At 27.3% G+C, this 27,571-nt stretch overlaps 2 protein-coding genes across 2 annotated transcripts; one reads left to right on the forward strand and one right to left on the reverse strand.

Annotated features, from left to right (window-relative positions):
• Positions 1–4,340: 4,340 nt before the first annotated feature.
• Positions 4,341–27,418, forward strand: LOC119681230 (cGMP-specific 3',5'-cyclic phosphodiesterase; the record flags this gene model as incomplete). The annotated part of the gene is given in 11 exon segments (XM_038094359.1): positions 4,341–4,602; positions 17,636–18,147; positions 22,069–22,158; positions 23,265–23,552; positions 23,644–23,887; positions 23,948–24,039; positions 24,108–24,431; positions 24,503–24,656; positions 24,715–24,874; positions 24,970–25,190; positions 26,486–27,418. Coding segments are annotated over 11 exon segments (2,727 nt in total), but the record flags the coding sequence as incomplete, so codon positions are not given.
• LOC119681231 (transcription initiation factor IIA subunit 2-like) lies at positions 10,687–11,301 on the reverse strand. Its single transcript, XM_038094360.1, has 2 exons — positions 11,117–11,301; positions 10,687–11,056 (listed from the first exon to the last, which is right to left on the reverse strand). The coding sequence occupies exons 1-2, from the start codon at positions 11,186–11,188 to the stop codon at positions 10,781–10,783; spliced, it is 348 nt and encodes a 115-aa protein (XP_037950288.1). The 5' UTR covers positions 11,189–11,301; the 3' UTR covers positions 10,687–10,780.
• Positions 27,419–27,571: the final 153 nt, after the last annotated feature.

The following is a 27,571-nucleotide window of genomic DNA, read 5'->3' on the forward strand; positions in this document are numbered from 1 at the left end:
ATTTCATATAAACTGATTTTAAAAATTTTCATTTGATATGTTTTGCTTATAGTTTAACGTATTTATAATAGAAACCGTTAACAATCTCCCTTCAGTAATGGCCTCATCTGCTCTGATTTGTGTAGTTTCATAAACGTCAAGCGACGAGTCACCAAAGTACAGTATTCTGTGTTCTTTGAAAATTGGGCACTCACCTATTAAATGTAATACATCGCCTTTCAACTTAAGGTTACACGTAGTGCACAGAGTGTCTTGACATTCGTACGTAACGTAGCACAGACGTAAGAGCCCGCCACGGGTTTTGAAGATTGTTCTAATTGGTTTTGAAACTATTTTCAGAAACTTCATTTAGTCACATTTTCTTTGAAACATCATTTATTTTTTTTTCAGTCATATTTAAAAGTTGACCATACTTCATTATCTAAATTTCTAGTTAATACAAGTACTAAAACGGAATAATAAAAACATATCAGAGTTGTAAATTTATTATTATTTTCAATAGATTATATAGAGGCTCTTTGTTCTTCACGGGAACTAATAAATATAGTTTAAGTTACTTATCTAAAATAGTAAGATACAAGGTACTTACCCCTACAAATACGCTATTGCGAAAGAATATTATAAAATAAAATGGGAATGGCTTGAAAATTTTTAAAACACATTTTATAATGGATAACTGTATATGCTGCCATATTTATTTGTGAAACCATACTTTACGATAAATATTCCATCAGAATGAAAAGACAATGAAAAAAAGTTGCTCGAAATGGACGGTCAAATTGTTTATCACTAATTAAACTTATATTAGCTCCATTTGCAGAGGCGTTAAAAATCAAAATCCTCTTCAGATAAACTCAAGCTGGGTTCTGCATATGATATATATGAGTAGACGTTATAGGAAGGAAATGAATATTGGTTGAGTGCCACTGCTTATCTTTTATTAATTTTTATAGTAGTTAAGTAATAAGGCTTTTTTATTTTAGTTAACAAAAAACGTTTCTTACTTCAATAAAAGAAAAGTATTTAATTTAATTAAATAAAAATAGAAAAATAATTAGGACCTGACATCCGACGTCAGCCGTTAGTTTTTGTATATATACTTTTTTTATAATTTAAATGTAAACAATGTTTACAATTTAAAAAACACTTTCAATTTATTAGTCGTGATACATTTGTTTAATAAAATCTTACGTTTCCATAATACTATTTTGACTTTTTGACATTTTCTCCTATCTAACATTTTTGAGACATGTCACAATGACTCGAATTAAACAGAAGGTGAATTCCGTAGTACTCAGCTACATCCCTAGGGATTCATCATTTTCTAGCGCCGCAATGAAGATAACAACATTTTCCATTTAATTTCGTGCTGTCAGTATAAAAGTAGATACCCTTTTTAATTTTAAAAATAAATTGTCTACAAAATGAAACTGTTAAATATTTTAGTGTTTTAATTTAATGTAAAAAATATTATTTTTATGGTCTATGCTACAGTATAATTTTAAGCAAATAAAAGTAAAAAAGTTCAACTAAAATTACAAATTAATTTTTGTTTTTTATTTTTATTTTTATTTTTATTTTATTTTATTAATCAATAATAAATTTTTTCAATTTCCGTCATCTTGTATATTCACTTAGTAAAGTGGCTTTCAAACAAAGATTACTACATAAATTTGTGCTAAAGTGAGCATTAATGTCGCAAAACATTCAAGATGAGATACGGTTTTAGATTAGAATAAAAACAAACAAATTAGGTTTTAAATAAAATCCAACATTAAGTTTAAATAAATAGGAAGATATGTTCTTTAACTATAAAAAGAATATTATAAAGAGCGTTGTTTATTCTTAAGTTTAAAATATTAACAGTAAACAGAATTCTTTTTATATAGCTATATTTTTTAAAATATATCCATATGTCAGATTACATATTTTGGGAATTATAGACATCTTTAGCAATAGTATAGGGGGTATTGTACCAAGGAGGAGGTAGTGATATATTTAAAGATAATTTTTTGATAAATTGTTTACGGTGTGTTGTCTGTAGATTACAGAATTCTCTCTCGGCGCACCACTAGTCCTTTAGGCAAGTCCTTCATTGAGTAACTGTCAAAATTACATGACATTTGAACTAATCAAAGTGAAGTTATAACTCACTCCAATAACTCCAATTCTTGTTTACTTTCAAATGTACCGAATTCATTCTGTAGACTTTATGTCAAGGAGTGATCTATTCCTTAATTCCCCCTAGTTACGCCATTAGCGCTTCAGATAAATCCTTCATTGATATACTGTCAAAATTTCTAGACATTTGAACTAAACAAAGTGGGGTTTTTTGCAATAACTCTGCTTTTTGTTTACTTTCAAATGTTCCGAATATCTTCTATAGACTTTATTGTCAAGGAGTGATCCATTCCTTAATCGCACCTAGTTACACCACTAACGGTTCAGATAAATCCTTAGTAGATATACTGTCAAAATTTCATGACACTTCAAGGAATAGAAGTAAAGTTATTACTAATAACTACTCTTTTTGTTTGCTTTCGAATGTACCTCATATGTAAATCACTGATAAGCTCATTGCAATCTCGGATTCGTGTAAAATAAATCTCGGTAGATTGCCAATCATCTACCTCATCTACATGGAATAAAAATGTACCCATGTAACATTTGCTCTAAGGCCAGGAAACTGTCCCATTATTACAATAAATGAGCAAAAAGTACCTTCGAGCGACTGTGTTAAATATATAGGAATACATCTAGATAGACGTTTAACTTGGAACAAACACATAGAGGCTTAAAAGACTCAAATAAATATAAAAATAAGTTCATTGCATTGGCTTATGGGCACGTCATCTAAGCCACCACTTGAATAAAAAATTCTGCTAAGAATAATAACAGGTGCACCGTGGTTTATGAAAAATGCTAACCTTCATAGAGATTTGAGCGTACTAACAGTAAAAGAAGAAGCTGCTCGATGTAGCCGTCAGCACCAGTTAAAGTTAGAAGATCATCCTAACCAATCAGCTTACATGCTGCTACTGAACAAAGGCCACAGACGTCTAAAAAAGAAGGACACCATTAACCATTAGCATTTTTAAGCAGATTATTAAACCTGGACTACTTTATGGCAGTATTGCGTTTTGCCAAGCGCCAAACTCAACTTTAAAAATTCTTCAAAGAGGGCAAAATATTGCCTTAAGAAAACTGGTTAACGCCCCATGGTACGTAAGAGGAGCGGATATCCACAGAGATCTGAGAGTCGATTCAGTCGAAAATACATTAAAGATCGTGCTCTGAAACTGTTCAATATAATTGACAGTCACAATAATCCAACTCTCAGCATCCTAAAAATACAGCGAAATTTGACAAACACAGACATCAGATCCATCATATTATAAAGCCCCGTATTCAGTTATTCTTAGTGTGACTTAAAACTGTCCACAGATAAAATAGAGTAAAGGTGCTGATTCACCAACTCAGACATCTGAATATCAATAATATTAACATCTGTTAACTTTCTAAATTTTTATTTGATTTAAAATATTATAAATTTTATTTAATTGAATTGAATGTGATTTTTTTTTGAATTGATTTTAATTTTAAATTAATTTTAGTTTTTAATTTTAATTTTCATTTTCAATCTTATCTTATTATAAATAATTCAATGTCTCAATGGTTATTTCCAAAGCAATGGCTTAGGGAGTAAAATAAATTTAGTTTTAAGATTTGATCCATTTATTGTTAGTTTCGTTTTTAGAAAGATTCAATAAATACTTTATAAATTAAAAAAAAAACTAAAAAAAAAGGATTGCCAATCTACAAAATTAAAATTTTTGTTTATCGATTGTTTTAATTTTTAACTTCTAAAAACTTTTAATAAAAACTTTGCAATTAAAATGAATAAATAAATAGGGACATACACTACCATATATACGTGTAGTATAGTCGTAAAATCATTCTACATTCCATCAATATTTAAAATGCCTGAAATACTCAGAAAGGGTTTTCGATTAAGTTAATTGAAATTGATGTTATTGTTTTGTTATTCGCATCCAATATTTAAGAAATACGTAAAAGTTTTAATTTTGTTTACTGCACCCATAAACCGCAAATTTCATTAGAAATTGCAAGTTTTATAAATGAAAACAAAAAACAATGGCACTCAAATAAATTTAATGATTTTATTTATGTGAAGTTTTTTGGTTTTTTGTTTTTTTATAAACAAAAGCAAAAAAAAAACACAAAAAGAAATAAAAACCAAAGTTTTTGCAGGAATTTATATCCTTTTAACAATTGCTAAATAACTTTTTACTTAATCTTTTCATTTAATTTCATTACAGAAGAGTCGTTCACTCTCCAGTTCCTCTGGCTATTCAATGCTCGAAAGTCGACGCCATTTGATGGATTTGGATGAAGGTGAACTATTCATGGAATTGATACGTGATGTGGCCAATGAATTGGACATTGATGTTCTGTGTCATAAAATACTGGTGAATGTGGGTTTGCTCACCCATGCGGATCGTGGCTCCTTATTTCTCGCCAAAGGACCGCCCAATAATAGATATCTGGTAGCAAAGCTATTCGATGTAACACAGAAAACAGGTAACATACATATAGTAGCAACTAAATTAAGATATTTGCATGCAGATACGATAAAATGCCAATTTAAAACGAATGTTGAGTTTGTCGAGCTCGCTCTGACCTTTCAGCTGATTTTTGGTTTTGGTTTTGACTACCTTTTTGCTTACTGCAGAAATCTATCTCGGATCTGATAATAAAAGTTATTGTGTGGTAATTGAATTTTCTTCCTCCATGTTGACTTTATGACTTTTGTAGTTTTATAGTTCGCTATTGGCGTGCTTTTGTGTGCTTAATTAACTTTTATTTGCATATGAACAAATTTTCGAGTTTGTTTTTGCTGCTTTTTATAATTTCTAATTTCTGAGAAGTGATTCATCAAAGCCAACGCAACATTTCCATTTGAAGCGCTTTTTAGTGAAAAGCTTAAGTATGTGTAGGCGTAAGTGCGTATTTCAAGAACACTTAAGCATACTTCACCTGCTGCAGGTACCTGAAAAGGCACATTCGCAAAACGTACTTTCGCCTCATAAAACAAACACGCCTATCTTAGCTCGAAATGAAGTGAACATTTTATTCTGCTACACTTTTTCCAAAGTGCTACCTTTTACCTTTTTCAGATACGTTTGTATTTAAGTTTTATTATTTTTTTTTTGGATGACTTTGCGTTCTCCCCAAAGATATTCAAATGAATTATTGTGGGAATCCTTTGTAACCATTTTTCCTTTTAAAATTTATTTTTCATGTATTTTTGTTTTAATTTTGATCTCAAACTAATGGAAAATCTTTATTTTTGTTTGTTTATGCATTTGTGTGTATGTAGCGACGTCGTTTACATGTTGGCATATAAGTCACAGGCGGGATTTATAACTGCGATTTAAGTATGTCCTTATAAATATGTCTGTGGGTTTCTTTTATTGAAAGTGTGCACAAATCCTAAACCGGCTTAAGTAGACTTGACTTAGAAGCGTATTTATTCATGTGCTTAAAATCGTGAAAAATATAACAATTCCAAAATAAAAAAAAAAATTTTAAAGATAAATAAAAATAAATAAATACTTATAAAAAGTCAAATATGTCACAGAAATAAGTAATAAAAATGTAAAAAGTTTAAATTGTGCAAATCATAAATATTTTTCTGAATTGCAGTATTGTTCAGTTGGTCTTGGATTTTTATTTTTATATATACATAATGCGAGAGGCATAAAATATGATAAAAAAACTAATAAAAAATATTACATTGTCGAGACATTAATTTCTTACAAAGTTTAATGCTCTATTGAATATATTTTAAACAAAAAAAAAAACTAACACATTATTAAAAGAAGAAAGAAACTTATGTGATAAAAACTATTAATAATTTTCATGTTAATTTATAAATTCTTAAATTAAATAAATAAATTATTATTATTGTTAGAAGAAATGGCACTGAGACCGTTGGGTCTATTGTGCTCCCTTCTGGATTTAGAGTAGGTAAAAGTAGTATACAACCTACTTTACAGAGTTCTATTGCCTCTTCCGTAAAAATATACATTCCCAGGAGCCCATTCCGTATGTGCATTAGCGTAGGGCATTCTAATAGCACCTGTGTGGCTGACTTCTCATTCTCTTCACAGAATCTACAGTTTGCATCCGTAAGTATACCCAGTCTTGTAAGGTATTCCACCACTTTAGTTAACAGTGTCCTGTTAGGATTCCTGTGATGATTCTAAGTTTTTCTTTTGATAGGTTCTTACAATCCTGGTATCTCTTAATGTTATAGGTACTAATATGTGATTTGGATTGTGGTGATCCTGATATACTATCCCAGTAATCCTTTTTATTTTGGTTCTTCTTTTAATTATACAATCATACTTCCATAACTCGAACTTCTATAACTCAAGTTTTCTATAATTTGAACTGAATAGAGTGTAACAGGGTTTAGAGAGCAAATTACATACAACAATAAAAAAATTCTTTAACTCGAACACTATCTTTGGAAAATGGTGCCTTGATTTATTTTGGTTCTACTTTTAATTATACAATCATACTTCCATAACTCGAACTTCTATAACTCAAATTTTCTATAATTTGAACTAAATAGAGTGCAACAGGGTTTAGAGAGCAAATTACATACAATAACAAAAAACTTCTTTAACTTGAACTCAAACACTATCTTTGGAAAATGTTGCCTTCACTATATTATATTTATAATTATAAAATTTTATAATAAATTTTCAAATTGTGACTTTTACAGATATATGAATTATTTAGGAATACAGCTGAGTTCAGCATTGATGTGACGAAAAATTTATAGAAATTTATAGACATAAATTTGCACGATTGGTACCTAATAATCCTTTTTTAGATGATACCATCTTGCAATCGGAATCGATGGAGGTTGAAATTGGACTCTGATTGTAGTAACAATAATGACACTATATCATTTTTTTTGTTACTGCTATGATTTACACAAAATTGTTAAAATTGTAATGTAATTACCATACGGAGTCATTATTAAGATACTAAGTAGTTCCTTGGTTTCAACTATTATTAGTGTAAATTTTTGTATCACTGTCTTATAAAGTTATTATTATTATTATTATTAAATAATAGGCTATGAATGAACTCCGCCCTAAAAGATCTATTGTGCGCTTAAAGACCAAACCAAAACAATGCTAGAATATTTATAAATTCGTAATTGCTGATGGCTTGTTGTTATTTACTCTGACAGCCAGGCTGCTCTTAAAGCTCTATCTTCTTGGACTTTCAAGTCGAAACAGGTTGTTGTGTGTTATGAGCTCCAACAGTTACTTACAGCACTTGCAGAATAAGGTAAGCCTTTACTGTAAGTTTTGGGAATGCAAATTATAACTCGAAGATGACGAAACCACTATGCATATTCTTTGTGACGCACACAAATAACTTATTCCATATGGAATTTCTGTCACCAGAACAGATTAAGAGCTGTTCTCTAGATTTAGTTCCGGACTTTCTTCACATAGCTCTAAAGGACTTTGTGTAATCAATAGTGAAATTGGTACAATAAGACTCTTCTGGCCGTAGTACCGGCTGCCGGGCGATTTCACGTCAAAGCTTTCATAATAAATAATAATAAATTTCTCTATTCTACTAGTGTGCTTCTTTGTGATATCAAAATTAGGTTCCTTCTTAGGGCTTAAAAGTACTGTCTTCCATAAAACGAACTATCATCAGCAGTATTTATTTATATAGAACCAAAATAGTGTAAAAGTAACTCTGTAATAAAGAATTGAAAGTCTCTTCAAATCTCTTTAAGAAATCTATTCCTACTTTACATTTAGTTGCTATCATTGTATATTTAATTATGTGAAACCATTACATATTTACGAAATATTTAATCTGTGATAGCAGAATTTTCGAAAAATGCATAAAATTTTAACGCATTTTGTGTTATTTGAATTTTGTTGCAACTTGCTCTTTTGTTAGAAAGTTGAGAAAAAAAATCAAAAAAGTATATTAAATCCATGAAAAATAAACAAAAAAAAAAATGTTATATATGAACATGAATTTTCTAACAATAGAAAAATTATTATTAGATCACATTACGTCCATGTACTGGATGCATGCGTCCTCATGCAGTAACCATTAAACAAACATAAATTCATAAACTGATATACAAAAATATAGATAATATACTGAGAAAATAAATGTAAAATAATATATACAATTTATGTATTTTTATGAGCTTCGAAAAAACATAAATTCAAGAGATGAGAACGCATTTACAGTAGAATTTATGTGAAATGCATTTGTCTATTTCAGTTCGTAATGCTTTGCGGGCGTGTATGAGATATACTCGTACATTGTACAGTCACAGTTCTTCTCTATCCAAACTCTTAGATTTAGTTCTTGAAAAGCATATTCTGTGTATGTGCACGAAGGTCATAGATATTTTATGATATATTATGTATGTGAAAAATGAATTTTCTTAAAAGACATTTGTTTGACTGCAGTTACACTTAAAATTTTTTAGTTTTTGACATCGTTTTGAATTTGCTATTGAATTTGCTCCAACAAAAGTGTTTTCATTAAAACTTTTTGAAAAGTATTAAATTTTTAATTTATTATTAAAGGAAGGACATAAGTTCTTAATATTGCGTTCATATATATATTGCTTTTCATTTTAAGGTGTATAATTTTGTATAATAAATGAAAAGCAAATTGATTTTTTTTAATCAGCAAATATGCTTATAGACTCCTTGAATTGATACTCAACACACGTAGATCTAATTGGTCTTATACGAGTAGTACATGCTCCTAGTAGAATCACTAAATCAATCAATTTTTCTTAAACCATTATCTTGGTATAAAAAACTTTGGCAGCACGTGGGATGTCCCTCAGCTGATAGCCCAATATTTTCATTATTTTTTTATTATACGATGAACATACAAAAAGGCGGTATTTGATGGTCTTCCCTTCCTCCTCATCACCGCAGCCGCTGCTGCAATTACTAAATGTGACACCCATTCTTGAGGTATGTCGACCTATTAGACAGTGTGGAGTGATGACACGTTTAAGTATTGCGATTTCGTTTCTTCGCTTTAATAGAAGTTTGTCTGATTTTTTTTTATATGTCCCGTTTTCACCAAATGAGCTTTGTGTGTACAAATGTTATTCACCGATTCCACCATTCATTTATTTTCTATAGAAAAATTTTTCTGATTATAGATTTGTAGATAGGTAAGGGAATAGCAAATTGTTTTTTTTTTTGCGGAAGAATTTGTGTGATAGTCAAATCGTAGATGATAAACTCATCTGCGATACATTTCGCCCTATATTGCAGTGAACCGGTACCCAGGTAATATGTATATTGAAGTCATTGAATTTTTCACCTCGATAGCTATTTTGTTTGTAACAGTTCAACAGTGTTTTTTAGACACTTCAAAAATTATGAAGTCGAAAGTATGAGATTATTCCTAGTATTTGTACAACGCACCTGGTTGTTTTATTTTGAATTGTCTGTATAGAAATTGATTGTAACGATATTTTCTAGGGTTTTTTTCGAAACACATCCTAGAACACGTCTAGTTGGTGTAGAAGTTGGAAATAACTATATTGCTTGTTCTATTGAAAATAATAATTAGTACTGAATGTTTAACTTTCTTACCCTTACGTAGTGTGAGATGCATTTGATTAAGGGATCCACTGCTTTATCTCTCTTCGGTAAATTCATGAAATTAGAAATAAAAATTCATCAGAGAATTAATAATTTTACTATATGTATTCCAGTACATATCAGCAATACTAGCTATTTACGTTTTACTATTGATTGAAGTATGTATAGCTGCTTCAGTTGTGTTACCTCAAGAGTTTAAAAACATTCTTTAATCGCCCACGACCAGCCTTCATTGCTTGCAAGTAGTTCGACTGACTAATAATCTGAAACTTGTAATCTCCAACGTCTAGATATGGTGTATTATGTGTACATTTGAGTTTTGTAAAGTATTATTTAGTTTTTGTTTATATATATGTAGATTAATTCGTTAAACATGTTTACATATCTGATTAGAAATTTCTAAAAGGCTATTGATGCCAACATAGAGTCATATCTCATTAGATATATTTCTAGTATAACTTTTTCTGGTGCGATTCCTGTCACTAGTCGATTGAAAATTTGACTTCATAGTGTTTTTCTGTTTGATGCAAGATTCAAGATTAAAAAGTTCTGACTTTATTTTTGAGAATTAATGCCAATGTAATATTTTTCAAACTCGTACAAGGGGCCATGAAAAGCTTCTTTGGAACATCAAACTTCGTAAGTGTGGATAGTACTTTTTTATACTAGTTTTATATAAAATAAAAATTAATCCCAAGAATTTTCAAGTATAAATTGAAAAACAGTTCGTCATTGTGAATTATACGATTGGCAACATCCGCCAGTTTGTTTAAAACGGTATTGAAAAAGGGTCTATAAGTAATTTCTTCATAGTTAAGTTTTTCAAACAAATATTAAAAAAGCAAATTTAAATAATAATAATACTTAAGCCTTAGTTATAATATTTTATATACAAATAGGTATAACGTTCGTTGATGCTTATTAGTTTTAACGTTTTAAAAATTTTTTTAATTTTAAATGAATTATTGATTTATTTTTAATAATTTTTCCATTATTGCGCATGGATTTAAAATATTTCAGAACTTTGGAAAGACTACTGCCTCTCGCGCATTATGTTAACCCAACTACCATAGGTAAAAATCATCTTGCGAAATGGATTTGTTACGTCTACCATCGCACGCTACTATTTTAACTTTGTCCGCTGTAATGGAGCGCTCCGCCTCACGAAACTCGACATCCTTCAGAAATAGCGACCAAACATTATCGCAAAAGCGATAATTATTAAGTTTATTCGCTTTAAAGACACATTTTGCATTTCCAGATTGGCCTAGCATCTTTACAACACTTTTGTCGAATTGACCCAAAACTTTTGAGGCAAGTGCTGGTGATATTTTGCCTTGCTACAAATGGAAATATTACTTTACAATAAACTCCACATATTATATATACAATCTGTTTACCTGAATTTGCTCATCTAACGTGTCTTGTAATGCGTAACCTAAAGTGGTGTTACGATACAATTGGTAGGACATTTTGGGAACTTTTCACTTTGAAATATGGCGCCCGACTATTTAAATTTACTGTAACAGCTTAAGAAACATAACCAATATGTCAAAAAATATCGATAGATAGGATATATGTTTAATATATTCGTTGTTCCTATGTTAAAATTGGTATAAAATTTATATTATACCAATATATTGTGAATATTATTTCATGGCATATGTTGCTGATAGTACAGTAACAAAAATATATGTATTAAAAACTTAATTTTTTTGTAAGCATATTAAACTATATGCATATAGTTTCCGATAAAAACCAACAAATCGTTAGCGTATATATGCAGATACTCTGCATATTATAAATAATTGGAAGAAATAGACATATTTCTGAATTTATATAAGTAGCACCAAATAATAAAATATTATATTGTTAATAAATGATTATTTTATTATGTTGAAGCTGTTTTGAGCTAGTGCACTTAAGCACTTATATTCTTTTTTAACTCGAGGTTTCTTCAAAACCCCTCTCTACACCTTGACTAGATTATTGTTTATCAGTTCATCAAACTAAGCAATAATTGACCTCAGATCTGCATACCTCTCCGAGGGGCCTGTAACCATTTTGAGATTTGATAACGCGGTGTTGGTAAGTCTGTCAGTTTTCGCAAATAATTTTTATTTATGAAACCTTTCATTTATTAGTTGTACATATTACATAGTCAGTCTATTATTTTATATCCATGTTCGGTAGGCTTTAGAATTCTTAATGCAATGGGCCAGGACTTTAATTAAGCAAAATATGACAAAACTTGATATTAACGGTTATAATTTATTGAGATTCATATGTTAGTGTAATTCTGCTACTCTACACAAAAAATTTTAAATTCACATATTTAATACTAATGATATGCATGTTATGCTTACCTGAATTAGCTCTAATAGAGTTTCTTCCAAGGTGAAACGCAATAATTCATAGTTGGATTCTAGATCCATTCTAAATTTTAATTCCGTTTTGTAAATTGTATATAATAATTTGCCTAATATAATTATATATGTTACGTACAACTTGCAGCTTTCGTTTAAGAAGGTCCCGGAACGGATACGAAGACAAGCGACAAAATGTCAAAATGTATTGAAACGTAGATTATGTTCAATAGTTGATTTGATTTGTCAATAAACTTTACATATATTATTGTTTTTTGGTGTATTCAATATAAAGAGAGCAATGTTGAAAAAAACAACTTGTACTATAAATATTACATCTAGAAATAATGTAGGGACTAGCTAATTGTCCTTCGTCGTCTTAATCTAAAATAAATTTTAGGTATTGTATCAATAATAACAGCTAAAACTAACAATAGGCCTTTTCTTTTGTAAGCGTGCCGCAAAAGAACAAATAAAATAAGCACTTCTCTCGTGGCAACTCTGGACATAACGGAAATTTTGTTAGGCTTACATATGCAAAACACGTAATAAAAGTTAAAGTTAAAATTCCAAAAATTAATAATAATTCTTTGCAATTATTGGTAAGAACATTTTTCTTTTTACATAATGATTAATATATGAATTTCATGCCTTTTAACAGGAATATAATAAATAAATAAAATAATGTATTTGTTACGAACAGTGATAACACGAAAAACGAAGAATTAACGAAATCATTCGTTGTCGTTCACAGTAGACAAGTTTTTAGTCTTGGCAACCATGCGATTTGAGCTGCTTATTAGTTAAGCGGTTTCAAAAAGGTTGGACTAAATAAGCGAGCAGTGTTGTTGTTTCATATGTTATTTTTAAATTAAACGGTTCTTCTTTTGTGCTTTGCTTACAAAAGAAAACGTTCATTATTTTAATATATAGCGTTTTAAAATGATTGTTAGCTTGTTCGATTATGACAATATTTTGATATTATTGAAGTTTTTTAAATAAAATTCATACAAAAAAGTGCTGATGAGATTTTACTTTTACAAATTGGAAAAAATTCAGTTTTTGATAAGAATAAAAGTAAATATTTTTTGCACTAATATGAATATTGTTCAGTTATTTAATGAATATGATTAATAATGAAAATTTTTTATTCTGAATTATGTGTAGTTATTACTGTTATCAAATAACACACATTACTGAACTATTATATATGCTACCAAGTTGGACGACTGTGGCAGTCGCGGTACTAGATAGGTATAAACTAAAGTTGACAATTATCAATTGACAGGTTTTTCAATTTTTCAAACATTTCCGTACAGAATTGCTTGCAATCTTGCTATATCTAAACCCATGTATATATACTTGCAACGTAACAAAAAGGGAAGAGAAAAACAGTTGCTTTGACATCTGTTGCTTGTAATGTGGATGTGCTATAGTGGAAAAATAGTTGTTTCATTTTGATGCTTAAAATTCTGCAATAGAGGTGTTCTTGCACTCTTGCCATTTTAGTATAGTATTCTTGCATTTCGCACATTTTACAATGGCTTTGCACAAGGCAGAGTAAATACCCCTAATATATTCTTGAAACTTCCAAAAATATTTAAACTACAAGTTTTTTATTTCAAATATTATATTTATTTTATATATTAATATTATAATTTCTTTATATTAATATTAATTTTAAAATTTTAATATAGCCTATACCAAAAAAAAATTAAAATGATATGAAATTATTTTCAGTATAAAATTTATAAGTTTTATAATTTTTTTGAGATTTTTATTATCAAAGTTATTGTTTGTTGCTGTCTATACATATTTCCGTTTAAAGTTGCACAACTTGGTTGTATGTGTAATATTGCTTTTATTCAATACGATTGATATGCGACTAAATTGGTGATCATATTTTCTTATAAATAAAAATTTGGCAGGACCCGAGTTCGTTTCCTGGTACTTGCAGTCTCAAAAAAATAATTATTTACGAATAGTTAAATACAAGAATTATTTCGAAGACCACTAATGATGGGTATTTGGCAATACTCGAAACAGCTGTATGGTCAGCCAAAAATTCAATTAATTAAAATAATATAAAAATAAAATTTTTGTTGTTGTAGTTCACTACTGTTCGAAAAACCTCTTTATAAATAAAAATATTTATTTCAAAAATATTTATTTATTTAAAATTAAATAAAAACTATTAAAAAAACTATTTTTTTAACATTTTTAAAAATCAATTAACAATAAGAAAATGAAATCATTATAATAATTAAAAAGTGTTAATTCATTATAAATACATAAGCAAATGCATGCAACCTAAAAAAACTTTATCCATCCTACCTTTCATAACAACAGAAAACATTAAACACACACATATACAAAACTCTTGCAGCAATTGCGAAGTAGTAACTTGTGTGTTCCTTTATGAGCAGAGCTGTCAATAACGAAGTTTCATAAACATTTCTATGTAAAGTTCTACCGCTGCTGTGTCACGATATAGTACAGCGATGGTAGGCATAATTATTTGGTGTTCGGTGGTTTAGTATTTTAAACTTTAACTTTTATTTTAAAATACACTTATTTATAAAATATTGCATCATATGTAAAGGTATATGAATTAAAATTTCATATATGTACATATGTGTATTTGATACAAATTAATATCCAAATAAAATTTCTTGCACTTTGTTGATACTGCAATATGACGTCATGCAGTCTAATTTCACTTAACATAAATTTATCTAAAATATAGTTTGAATAATTGAATAATCTTCAAAAGATGCATTTTTTAACAAAAGAAACTGTGGGCAGTGATAAATAAATATTATATTCCTATTTAAAGAAAATTTAAATATGTAATTATAATTCTATTTGAAATAAAACCACAGCTTGCATTTGTCATGGTGTTGCATTGACGACTTTGTTTTGTTTCTATTCGCTGTAATCCTGTAATCAAATTAAGCAAGATAATGAAAATGAAAAAAAAGCGAATTTGTTGCAACTCTTATTAATGTAATATTAATATAGTACATTATTGTTAGCAACTAACAATTTTTTTTGTAAATTATAATAAACTGATATCTCCAATGTGTAATAAAAAAAATATAAAAATTTTTTTCAAATAATTTTAAACTCATTTACAAATAAGTTGCATTGGAAAGTAGCACACAATAAAAATAAAAACACTAGTTTATCATTATGCTTTAACACTGTCTTCATAGTTGTTTTTGTGATTTGGAGCATAATTGCAAAAGTTTTCGCCGTTGTGTGACTGATTTCCTGGGCTAAGTAATTAATATGTATAAGTAATAGCATTTTATTAAAAGCAATGACGTAAAAAATTATTGTTGGCTTGTACTTTATCACTTGCTGAAAGAAACTGATGATGAGTAATGAAGTAACGAATAATTAATAATTAATTATATTTTTAAATTATTGCATAATTCTGAATTATTAAATGCTAAATTATTTTTGTTTATTAAGAATATATTAGCATATTTTCTACAAAGAAAACATTTTAAATGCACTGGAGAAATGTTTAGATAAAAGCAGATATTTGATCTAATATATAAGAGTACTTGTAATGGAACCACATAAGGCTGCGATTACATTGCATGCGAATTTTGCCTTGCGTGTTCGTACGAACAAACCAAATGTATGTAATCCTAAGTGAGTGGTTACAGTTACTGAGAGCTATTCTCGCGACGTCTTGTCTTTCTCATGCGAATATTTGATTAAAAAAATATTCAAAATCAATAGTGTAAATAGTGAAATTGAGAGGTGTGTGTTATTTCATGTAATTTTAAGTTTATAAATGGAAATAAATTTGAAAACATCACTACTTTTAGGAAATGGATTGCGATTTGCTAATTTCTTTGTTTAAGGAATAAACACACTTTCCATTTTTATACCTTAAAGAATAAAAATCATGCATATAAATTCATTTTTTGTTATTTGAAATTAATAAATAAGTTGATAATGAATTTTTAGCTAAATATATTTCATCTTCACTATCCATTTTGTTCACAAAACAAACAAAACAGAACTGTAAATTCGCCAACAATGTAACCGCAATATGCGATTTGTTCGCATGAGAAAACATACAGTGACGAACAAAATTATTGGCACAGCAAGCAAATTGAACTTTAATACTATTTTTATCCTTTTAATAAAGAGAGCTTTAATCAACAAAAATTTTTTTAGATAAAATGCTTAATTTACTTTTAAATTCATTTTATTTCACTTTATTTTCTCTTATATTTCATTTTTTAATATTAAAAAACCAAGAAGTCAATTTTTGTGCGGTTTTTGGTCCAAAATTTTGCCACTCTTCAGCAATGCCACCTTCAGTTCTGGCTTTGTTGTTATAATGGGCTTCTTTGGACGTCTATTCTATATAATATATGAACTAAAACACCTACTCTTCGGATAGATTTGTTCCCTTTCGGAACTGCCTTCACAATACTTCGGAGAGGGTCTCTCTTATTTGCCATTTTAAGCCATGCACTTTTGATATTCACTCTGCTCTATTTATTAGCCTAGTTTCTAATTCTCATTTATAGTTCTAAGAATTTTGAGATGAAAAAAATAAATTTTATTTAAAACTATAATTCGGTTTTGAATATTTCATCGTTTACTATTGCCAATGTTGATTAATTCACTTAGGTAGTTTAAGCTACTTACTCCGTTGAACCACTTATCTTCCATTTTTATCCTTTTATTGAACTTAAGCTTATAGGTTTTATAGCACACTCACGCTGTCTCATTGCAGCCACTAATGAGAATGGTTTACAGTACTAAGTGCTTTCATATAAATTAGCTCATTATCAATGAGTTAGCTCATTTAAGGTGAAAAGTGGTGAAAGCAATCTTTAAAAATTAATTTTCCACAAGGGAAATTATTGAAATTTGAAATATGTGTCACATGTTTTTTATATGAAATATTAACAAACAACAGCTGACCTGTAAACAAACGTGCTGAGAAAATAAGTATTTAATAAAACTTTTGTTTTTATTAATTTAATACGTAATTGATATATAATATTTATAAAAATTTTTAAAAATACTTTTAGCTGCATAAATGAGCTCATTATAATGTGAACGTTCACTCATTAATATAAATGAGCAAGTGTCTAAATGAGACAGTATGAATGTTAAGTGTTTAAATAAAAAACTTATGTATTATTAAATTTTTAGCATATAACTTTAAAATAAATTTTTTATTTCTATGTATAAATTCAACTATTTTTTGCTTAATGGGAATAATTTATGATATAAGACAAATTAAAAATGTCAAAACCAAAACAATCTTGCTATTGATAAATGAAATATAAAATTTTCACATTTATCAAATTGAAAATTCTTCAAATTCAACACATAAAATTATTAAAAAAAAAAACTCCCCAACCAATAATAAAAAAACATTAAATATGCACACCAAAAACCAAATTAAATTGTTCAAATTATGCAATTTACGAGATGCATAATTGCAAATAAAATTAGAATTTAAAATTTCTTCATAATTGAAGTTTTAATTAATTTAGTAAAAATTCTTTACAGCACTCAAGGATGCAGTGAAGAAGGCGAAATTGGAAGAAATAATTATACCATTTGGCGTTGGCATTGCCGGTACTGTGGCACAAACGAAGGAAATGATAAACATTAAAGAGGCTTACAAGGATGCACGCTTCAATTGTGAAATTGACTTAAAGACTGGCTATAAGACGAATACCATTTTATCGATGCCCATTTGCAACTACGAGGGTGATATTATAGGCGTGGCACAAATTATTAACAAAACCAATGGCTCTATGGAGTTTGATGAACATGATGTCGAAATATTTCGACGTTATTTGACTTTTTGTGGTATTGGCATACAGAATGCACAACTTTTTGAAATGTCCGTCCAGGAATATCGTCGGAATCAGATACTCTTGAATTTGGCGCGTAGCATATTTGAGGAGCAGAATAATCTTGAATGTTTGGTAACCAAAATAATGACGGAAGCACGTGAATTACTTAAATGTGAACGTTGCTCTGTGTTTTTGGTGGATCTCGATTGCTGTGAAGCAGTAAGCATTTTTACTATTAAAATTTAATTTATAGTTTGAAACTTTATAATTTATGTATGAAAATGGAAAAGAGTACGTAGTGCGGTTGCCTAATGGTCAGTGGTGTTGACTTATAAAATTTATGCGGCAAACTTTTACTCAAACACGTAGTCTTGTGTGAAACCAAAGTTTATTCTCGTTGAGGCATGTGACACTGATTTGTTGTGCAAGGATGCGGTATTAATTTAGAAGATTGGTTATTGCAAAAAAAAAATAATACATTTTTTAAACTGTTTTTTTTTTTGTGGTAAAAGAAATTTGTTAAATTGCAATATAGCTCTTTTAGTATTTTTTGCGATTATATAAAAAAATGATATCTTCAAGTACATTTAGCATTTATAGTCAATGAAGTAAATTCTTAGCACATTAAATGTTCATTTTATTTAAATATTCCCTAAAGAAATTGCAAGTGCTGTTTATTTTGTGTTGTTTTTTTTTGTTTTGTTTATTCTTTAAGTTATTAAAATTTATTTCGTTTCAAAAAAAAAAACAAAATTCACAACGGCATTAATTTTGCATAATTTATGAATTCTCTACATAACTTGGTTTGCTGCACGCACCGCAAAGCGCACAACAGTGCGTATGAGTAACATATAAAAATTTTATGTAAATTTTATTTGCACATGTTCACATAAACACATTTCTATATAAAAATTCAAAAGGTAATATATAAATATATTTACAGAAAATGGTTTGCATGTGGTTTTTAAAAGTAATTAAGTTGTTATAATTAAATTGAGTACATTGTGCTTAAATAAAATTTTATATATTTTTAATTGCTTATAATGTCAAAGTAAATAGGTCTATAAAAAAATACTAGTAAAATAGTTAAGATTATATTATTAAATTTTATTAGTTAGAAACTATGTATTTAATAAAAAAATATTTTTTTATTATATTTTTAAACAATATGGCTTAAATTAATATTTACCTGAAGCTTTTCGTTTTTTTATTTATTTTGTAATTTACTGGTTAAATATTTTATATGCGAAACATATTTACGATAATGTAAACTATAATTATTAAAAATTAATATAATTTTTTATGTACGTTAAAATTATTAAATAAAAAAAATGCATTAAGCAATTAAACTACAGGTAAACTTCCATAACTAGAACTTCTATAATTCGAATTTTTTATAACTAGAACTAAAAGGGTGCAACAGGGTTTTTGTTAGTAAATTACATGCAAATCTGCTTCCATAACTCGAACTTCTATAACTCAAATTTCTTTGCAACTCGAATAAAAATATTGTCACTTACCAATAGGAATGTGGGAAAGTTGATTTTTTGTTTTAAGTATAAATTTATCTTGGTATTAGGGGAAGTCTCTTTTTCCAAACCAAATGTTTAATTTTTTGTTGCTTCTTTGTGCAAATGCGAGTCACTGGCAGCGTGGTTTAAAGTGAATAAAATAACTTCCAATGCGTCTCTTAACGTCTATATTGAGCTTGATAATGAAGTTTCTACACCAAGCTTTACTACAGTTGACGATATAATTGACCACTATAGCTCTAAATTACTGGAACCAATTCTAAGCGCAACGAAATGTAATGATGATCGTTCGGTGAATAAAATTGTTTATTAACCTTCCAAGAATGAAGTAGAAGAGTCATTCAAAATTCTGAATTTTTATTTGCAAACGAATGATACTGATGACTGACAATCACTATCAGGCTTTGAATAAATTGAAAACTCTTTTCACTAAAATTAAGAAAAAAAATTAAAATCTCTAATTTCCGAATATTTTATTTTGCTATAATTGTGTTGTATTTGATTTCAAATAAATAAATAAATATCTTAAAATGTAATTCTAGTTTCTTTCAAAAATAAAAAAAATTAAAAAATTCTATAACTCGAAGTCTCCTTAAGTTGGACTTCCAGTTAATACAATTATAAGTTGTTATTGTAAAATAAAAATCGAACTATTTTTGTGCTTTGCTTTAACGAAAAGTTGAAAGTTCAAAGCTGCTTTAACTAAAATTTTTAAATCAGTTTTTATATATATTATATTATTATTTATTAAACAAAATTCTTAAACGTTTAAAAATAACATTGTATAAAAATATTATATGCATTTACCATATACCATACTGATAGGCTTTATTTATAACTATTGATTTAACTTACAATATAGTTGAAAACTATTTTTTATATTTGTAAATCATTTTTAATTACTATTTCCATAGTCAATATTAACTCCAGAAATATTCATTACACACTGAAAAATATTTTTTCGATTTCTTTAAAAAATTTTTATTCCTATCTTTTAACATAAATATTTGCATCTCATATTTGATACTTTTTCCATGTTGCGTATACATGAGATACATTTAAAAATCTAGTTAAAAATACCTTAAGTATCTACAGAACTTTTTACAAATGAAGTTTTTTTTTTTTCATTTGTAGAAGCATTCTTCAACGTGCTATCCTTATTGCATTTGGATGCATTCTTTGTTGGCTGCCATAAAATGAAACTAGTTGATGTATCTGAAAATGTTAACAAGTATTTTAAAGATGAAGAAAAGTTCGAAACTTAAGTTTTGAAATAATACAGAAATAATTATTCGCAGCTTCATCTTGTTATACGAATTTTCATTAAAATTCTCTCTCTCTGTAGAATACTTAAGATACTTTAAATAATGAAGCAGATTTTATAAAGAAATTGCAAAATCCTGAAATAATAGTAAAGCCTCTTACAATTAAAATTGCTTCTTAAGTTGGCATATGAAATACACTTAAAAAAAACCTTTTTTTTATATGTAATTAGTAATCAATTATTGTTTTTTTTATTCAATATTATATATATATATTTTATAAATAATTCAATTAAAGTTAAAGTTATGCACAGTTTTTTCAAGTTCAATATATCGATATTATTAGATAGCATATAATAAATGAAAATTTAAGGCAGATTATAATTTATTATTTAATAAAATCGAAATACAATTAAATTTAAATCAGTTACAATAGAAATTATCATTTCACATTACAGCCCTAGTTTCTTCTGTCATATGCTTTCATGCCTTTTAGTTTAGGGCATTATAATTAAATTGGTTAATCTTATTCTATATAACACGACATCATTTAATGAAGTCAACTTTATTTTGGGCTATATTGGGATTTAAATAATCTACTAAAAACAATCATTTGTGTTTAAATAACCTCATCAAATTGTCTAATTAATATCAATTACAAAACAAACCTCTTCACTTTATTCATACATACAACAATACTTAACTTGTTTATATTCGCAAATACAGTAACATAAGCAAAAATCAAATACCAAGTTAACCAAAAAAGTGGATAAAAATAAGAAAAAAATAACAACGAAACGGATTGCGAATAAATGTGCCATTATGCTTGAAAATTTTTGAAGAAAACCACTCTATAAATATTATTAATGTTAAAATTCAGTTCGTAATTAGATATTAATTTTTAAAAATTTGATATTTTTTTATATTTAACTTATATGCCTATTATTCTATTTGTCCTAATTTTATGTTAGAATTTTATAGAGTTTTTAATCGTGAAATCATAATAAGTTTTATTATCAGAAAATATTTTAAGTAAATTAGTTGAGGGTGCATAAAAATGTGTCATATACCTGATTCTTAGGAAGATATATTTATTTATAAAAATTTTTTTTTTAATTGTAAATAATTTAAAATCAAGAAATATTTTATTTCAAGTACTTAAAAATTATTTTAAGAACATTATTTTAAAACAAAGCACAAATTAATAAATTAGTTAAGTTAATAAATTTATTTTTTAAATTTATATTTTTATAATTCTTTACAATTGATAGCTATTCTTTACCTTTAAAAATAGTTTTTATAATTAATATGTTATTAAATTTACCATTTTTTTCAAAACTTTATAGAGTCATTTGGAAAAAATTATAGAAAAACCAAATCAAAATGACAGAAAGATTAATCGTGCCATACTAAGCAGTGAAAGCTTCGATGATAAGGTTAGTATTATTTATATTTTTGTATAGAATTGTTTATAGTTTTATAAATGAATTTTTATAATAAAAACCTCGAAAATGCAGAATAAAATTAATTATTTATTTATTTAAATTGAATTATTTTTAAGCTTATTTTATATTATATTATTTAATTTTATAAATATATTATATTCATATTATCGTTTTTATTATTTTTATTTTATTGTTAATTTTATTGCATATTTTATTTTATATTATTTGTTTAATTTAATTTTGTATATTATTATATATTACAATATATATAAGCATATTTAAACTATTTAAAATTTAATTTAATTTTTTTTTTATTATTTTATATTATATTTTATATATTATATTTGACTTTATTTTATTTTAAGTTTTTACACTCTTCTAATGTGAATATTTATTAAATATAGTTTTTGTATATTATTATATAGTACAATATGTATAAGCATATTTAAAATATTTAAAATTTAATTTAATTTTTTTTATTTTATTTTATATTATATTTTATATATTATATTTGACTTTATTTTATTTTAAGTTTTTACACTCTTCTAATGTGAATATTTATTAAATATAGTTTTTGTATATTATTATATAGTACAATATGTATAAGCATATTTAAAATATTTAAAATTTAATTTAATTTTTTTTATTTTATTTTATATTATATTTTATATATTATATTTGACTTTATTTTATTTTAAGTTTTTACACTCTTCTAATGTGAATATTTATTAAATATAGTTTTTGTATATTATTATATATTACAATATATATATAAGTATATTTAAAATATTTAAAATTTAATTTAATTTTTTTTTTATTTTATTTTATATTATATTTTATATATTATATTTGACTTTATTGTATTTTAAGTTTTTACACTCTTCTAATGTGAATATTTATTAAATATAGTTTCTGTATATTATTATATATTACAATATATATAAGTATATTTAAAATATTTAAAATTTAATTTAATTTTTTTTTTATTTTATTTTATATTATATTTTATATATTATATTTGACTTTATTTTATTTTAAGTTTTTATACTCTTCTAATGTGAATAAATATTAAATATTGTTTCATATTTTACTATCAGAAATCTCGCATACGTTTTACTGTACTCTTTGAATTGGGTGTCGATCATCAATCTGCAAATATTTCGCGACCCTCTATGAATGATCTAAACAACTCCACTTTGGCACAAATTGCTCAGTTTGTGGCAACGACTGGACAAACCGTAAATATCAACGATGTACGTGAATGGGTACGGGAACATAATCAGATCCGCACTGAAAATGAAATTGATTGCACGAAGGCAATACTCTGTATGCCCATAGTTAACGCTCAAAAGACAGTTATAGGCGTGGCACAATTAATAAATAAGGTAAATCTATTCATCAAAAAAATTTATTTATTTCAACTATTTTCAAGTATTTGTGTATCATTCGTTATAATAAAATATTTTTGATATTCAGGGTAATAATTTACCATTTACTGAATCGGATGCATCAATATTTGAAGCATTTGCCATATTTTGTGGTCTTGGCATACACAACACGCAGATGTATGAAAACGCTTGTAAGTTGATGGCCAAACAGAAAGTGGCACTAGAATGTTTGTCATATCATGCAACAGCCGGTCAAGACCAAACCGACAAATTGACACAGGATGCCATTCAATCAGCGGAAACTTATAATTTATATAGTTTTAAATTCATTGGTGAGCAATTTTTAGAGCATAAATAATTTTTTCCATGAAAATAACTTATCACCTTTTTAGATTTTGATTTATGCGATGATGACACTAGTCGTGCTGTCCTGCGTATGTTTTTGCAATGCAATCTTGTGGCTCAATTTCAAATTCCTTATGATGTGAGTAGAAGTCATAATAGCAGAATTGAAATCTATCTAGAAAAATAAATAAATATTTTATAAAATAGGTGCTTTGTCGTTGGGTTTTGAGTGTGCGAAAAAATTACCGTCCTGTTAAGTATCATAATTGGCGTCATGCATTGAATGTTGCTCAAACGATGTTTGCCATGTTGAAGACAGGAAAAATGGAACGTTTTATGACTGATTTAGAAATATTAGGCTTACTTGTGGCTTGTCTCTGCCATGACCTGGATCATCGTGGCACAAACAATGCTTTTCAAACTAAAACTGAATCACCACTTGCCATACTTTATACCACAAGTACAATGGAGCACCATCATTTTGATCAGTGCGTAATGATTTTGAACTCTGAAGGAAACAATATCTTTCAGGTACTTTATTTGAATGAAAACACTTTTTTATTATTATTTTATTTAATTTTATTTTATATTGATATTTTAAGGCATTATCACCAGATGACTATCGTAGAGTCATGAAAATTGTTGAGAGTGCTATATTATCTACTGATTTGGCCATGTACTTCAAGAAACGTAACTCATTTTTGGAACTTGTTGAGAATGGCGAATTTGACTGGCAAAGTGAGGAAAAGAAAGATTGTAAGTTGTTAATAAAGATATATCAATCAATGTATTTTAAAAATATTTTTTTTTTTAGTACTTTGTGGCATGATGATGACAGCTTGTGATGTCAGCGCCATTGCCAAGCCATGGGAAGTACAACATCGTGTAGCTAAATTAGTCGCAGATGAATTTTTTGATCAAGGAGATTTGGAAAAGTTACAACTTAACACACAGCCTGTAGCTATGATGGATAGGTTAGTTGTTTTATTCTTATATTTAATTTTTTTTTATTTATTCAACTATAATAAGAATATTTATAATTTAAAGAAATTGTTTTCTTTTTCCGCAGAGAACGTAAAGACGAACTACCTAAAATGCAAGTTGGGTTCATTGATGTCATATGTTTACCTCTGTATCGCGTCTTATGTGATACTTTTCCTTGGATTACTCCACTCTATGAAGGCACTTTGGAAAATCGACGTAATTGGCAAGATTTAGCTGAAAAAGTTGAAATGGGATTAACTTGGATTGATCATGATACTATTGATAAGCCAGTAGAAGAATTTGCAGGTGCGTGCAAGGATATATAATAATTTAAAAGATTTTTTTTTTTGGAGTAAATTTAAATATTTAAATGTACATAATTAATATAAGTAACAAAATACATTAATAAATTTTATAATTTAATTAGATTTTTTATTATTTCTTACTTTGTTTTGTAACAGTTGCGCTCAAAGAAATGAACGATCTATTGTCGAAAATTATTTGCTTTTGTTTGGATTTTTTTCTTTTAAAAATTATTGGAAAAACTTTAACTTCAAACAAAAAAGAAACACACACTTTACCTTTTACATACGACATACGACTGTTTTATTCTTAAGTTCTTATAAAATTTACTTAACACCTACATCTTCTAGTCCATGATCAACTATTGCTGGTAACATGGTAGATATGTGATGAAATAACACGGTAGAAATGTGGTGTAGTAACATGGTAAAAATCTGAAAAATCTTAAAATTGTCATATAGTAATCATGGTAGATGTATGACGTAGTAATATTTTTCTCTGCCAATAACGTTTTAAGTATCTGTATCTTGATTAAAAAAATCATTTGATCAGTGTTTAAGAATTAAATTAGGCCACGGTTCCGCCCTTGATAATATAATTTATAGATAATAATACACTGTAAGAACACTGCTAAAAAGTATTTTCTAATATATTTCTTTTTTGGCGTAATTCTGGCTACACCATTGTAATTAGATCGTACTGCTGAAAATTAATATCTCTTCAAAATGAATATGCAGATATTTGTAGATACCATAAAAATACCATAAAAATAAACTAACATCTTGCTTTACTTATGTCCGATTTTTATTACCTGGCAAATCTTTATTACTCGATCTCATAGAATAAACATAAAATGGGTTACTTGAATCAGAGAATATCATAAATAGTTTCAATATACATAATAGTTTCAAGATACATAAGGGTAATTTTTTTTTTACCGTTGTTTTTACCGATAATTGATCAATTTTTATAATAATAATAATTGATAACAATTTTATTCAATATTAATATTATAGTCTTATGATAGAATGAGACTCGGTTTCTTTTTATATCTCTCATACTCAATAATTCGTTTAATTTCTTTTTCTTTTTTTGTCTTTTTATAAAATATAAAAAAGATATCAAGAAAATATCTATAGAGAAGTTATTATTCTTCAGTTACTTCGCGACTATAATCTATGGTGGCCATCTTCCTTTCCGTGGCCATCTTCCGATTTAATAAATAATATTTGTAGAATTTTTAGAAAAATCGTTTCTACTCGTAGAAATTAAATCCAATTTTTATATATCCTTTTTAGCTTGTGCTGATGAGGAAATCAAGGATATTGAATTTACTGTTACCACATTAAATTGCCACCAGCAACAGCATAGTGATGATACAACACCAGAACATCATCGCGGTGGCTCAAGATTAAGTATTAAAAAAACTGGAGCATTAGGCAAAGTTGTGCGTTCCAAACTAACCAAAAGTCTCTACAATAGTATGGATGGAGTAAAACCGAAAACATCACTTAAATTACTTGAATCACATGTAAGTGAAGATTTGGAAGACAAAAGTCCAACAAGTCCATCACAGGCGGTTGCTGGCAGTGGTCATATGTCGACATCATCTTCAACATCTTCAGCTGGGATTGTTGATAAGACAAAGAAACGTTCCAAATTATGTGCGCTTTTGTGACGAAAGTCGTCCAATTAGAATATGGCGACTTCTACTGGCAATTGCAATACAACCAACAACACAAACAGTAACAATAAAGCCAGTGGAGGGACGACAGATATCTAATTGGAATTAAATTATAGCTAATTTTCAAAAATACATTTTTGATTATATACAATATATAGCAAAATTTTTGTATAATAAAATATTCGCTTAAAACCATGAAGAGGCTAAGTGAAGAAAAAATATAGTCAAATTCTCTTGTTGTACAACACTTAAAATCTTTAACAATATCATTTGTTTTAGAACGTTAAGTATAATTGACGTAAATGACGTTGCAATAGTTAATTAAATTGTAGAATTCATACTAATGATAATTAAGTAAATGTCAAAATATGTGATCTACTTAAGGTCGTCAGGGTTCACTATTGTGTACTAATACATAAACCTATGATGAGAAAAGAACTTACTTCTACTTAGTTTAAGTATTTATATATATATAGTTTGTAGTTAATATATGTCAATAGCACTTAAATAAATTAAAGTTACTATTTTCCTAATTAAACAATACCAAAGTAAACTAGTCAAATTAATTTCAAATATGTAATTAATTGCTTTATTATTAAAAAAATTATTTTAAAAAGAATCAATAATAATAGTTGTATATATGTAATTTTATAAAAAGACCTATTAAAAATATGTAAAATTCAAAATGCATTATCTATAT

This window comes from Teleopsis dalmanni, chromosome 2 (assembly GCF_002237135.1).
Source record: "Teleopsis dalmanni isolate 2A chromosome 2, ASM223713v2, whole genome shotgun sequence".
NCBI classification, from domain to species: domain Eukaryota; kingdom Metazoa; phylum Arthropoda; class Insecta; order Diptera; family Diopsidae; genus Teleopsis; species Teleopsis dalmanni.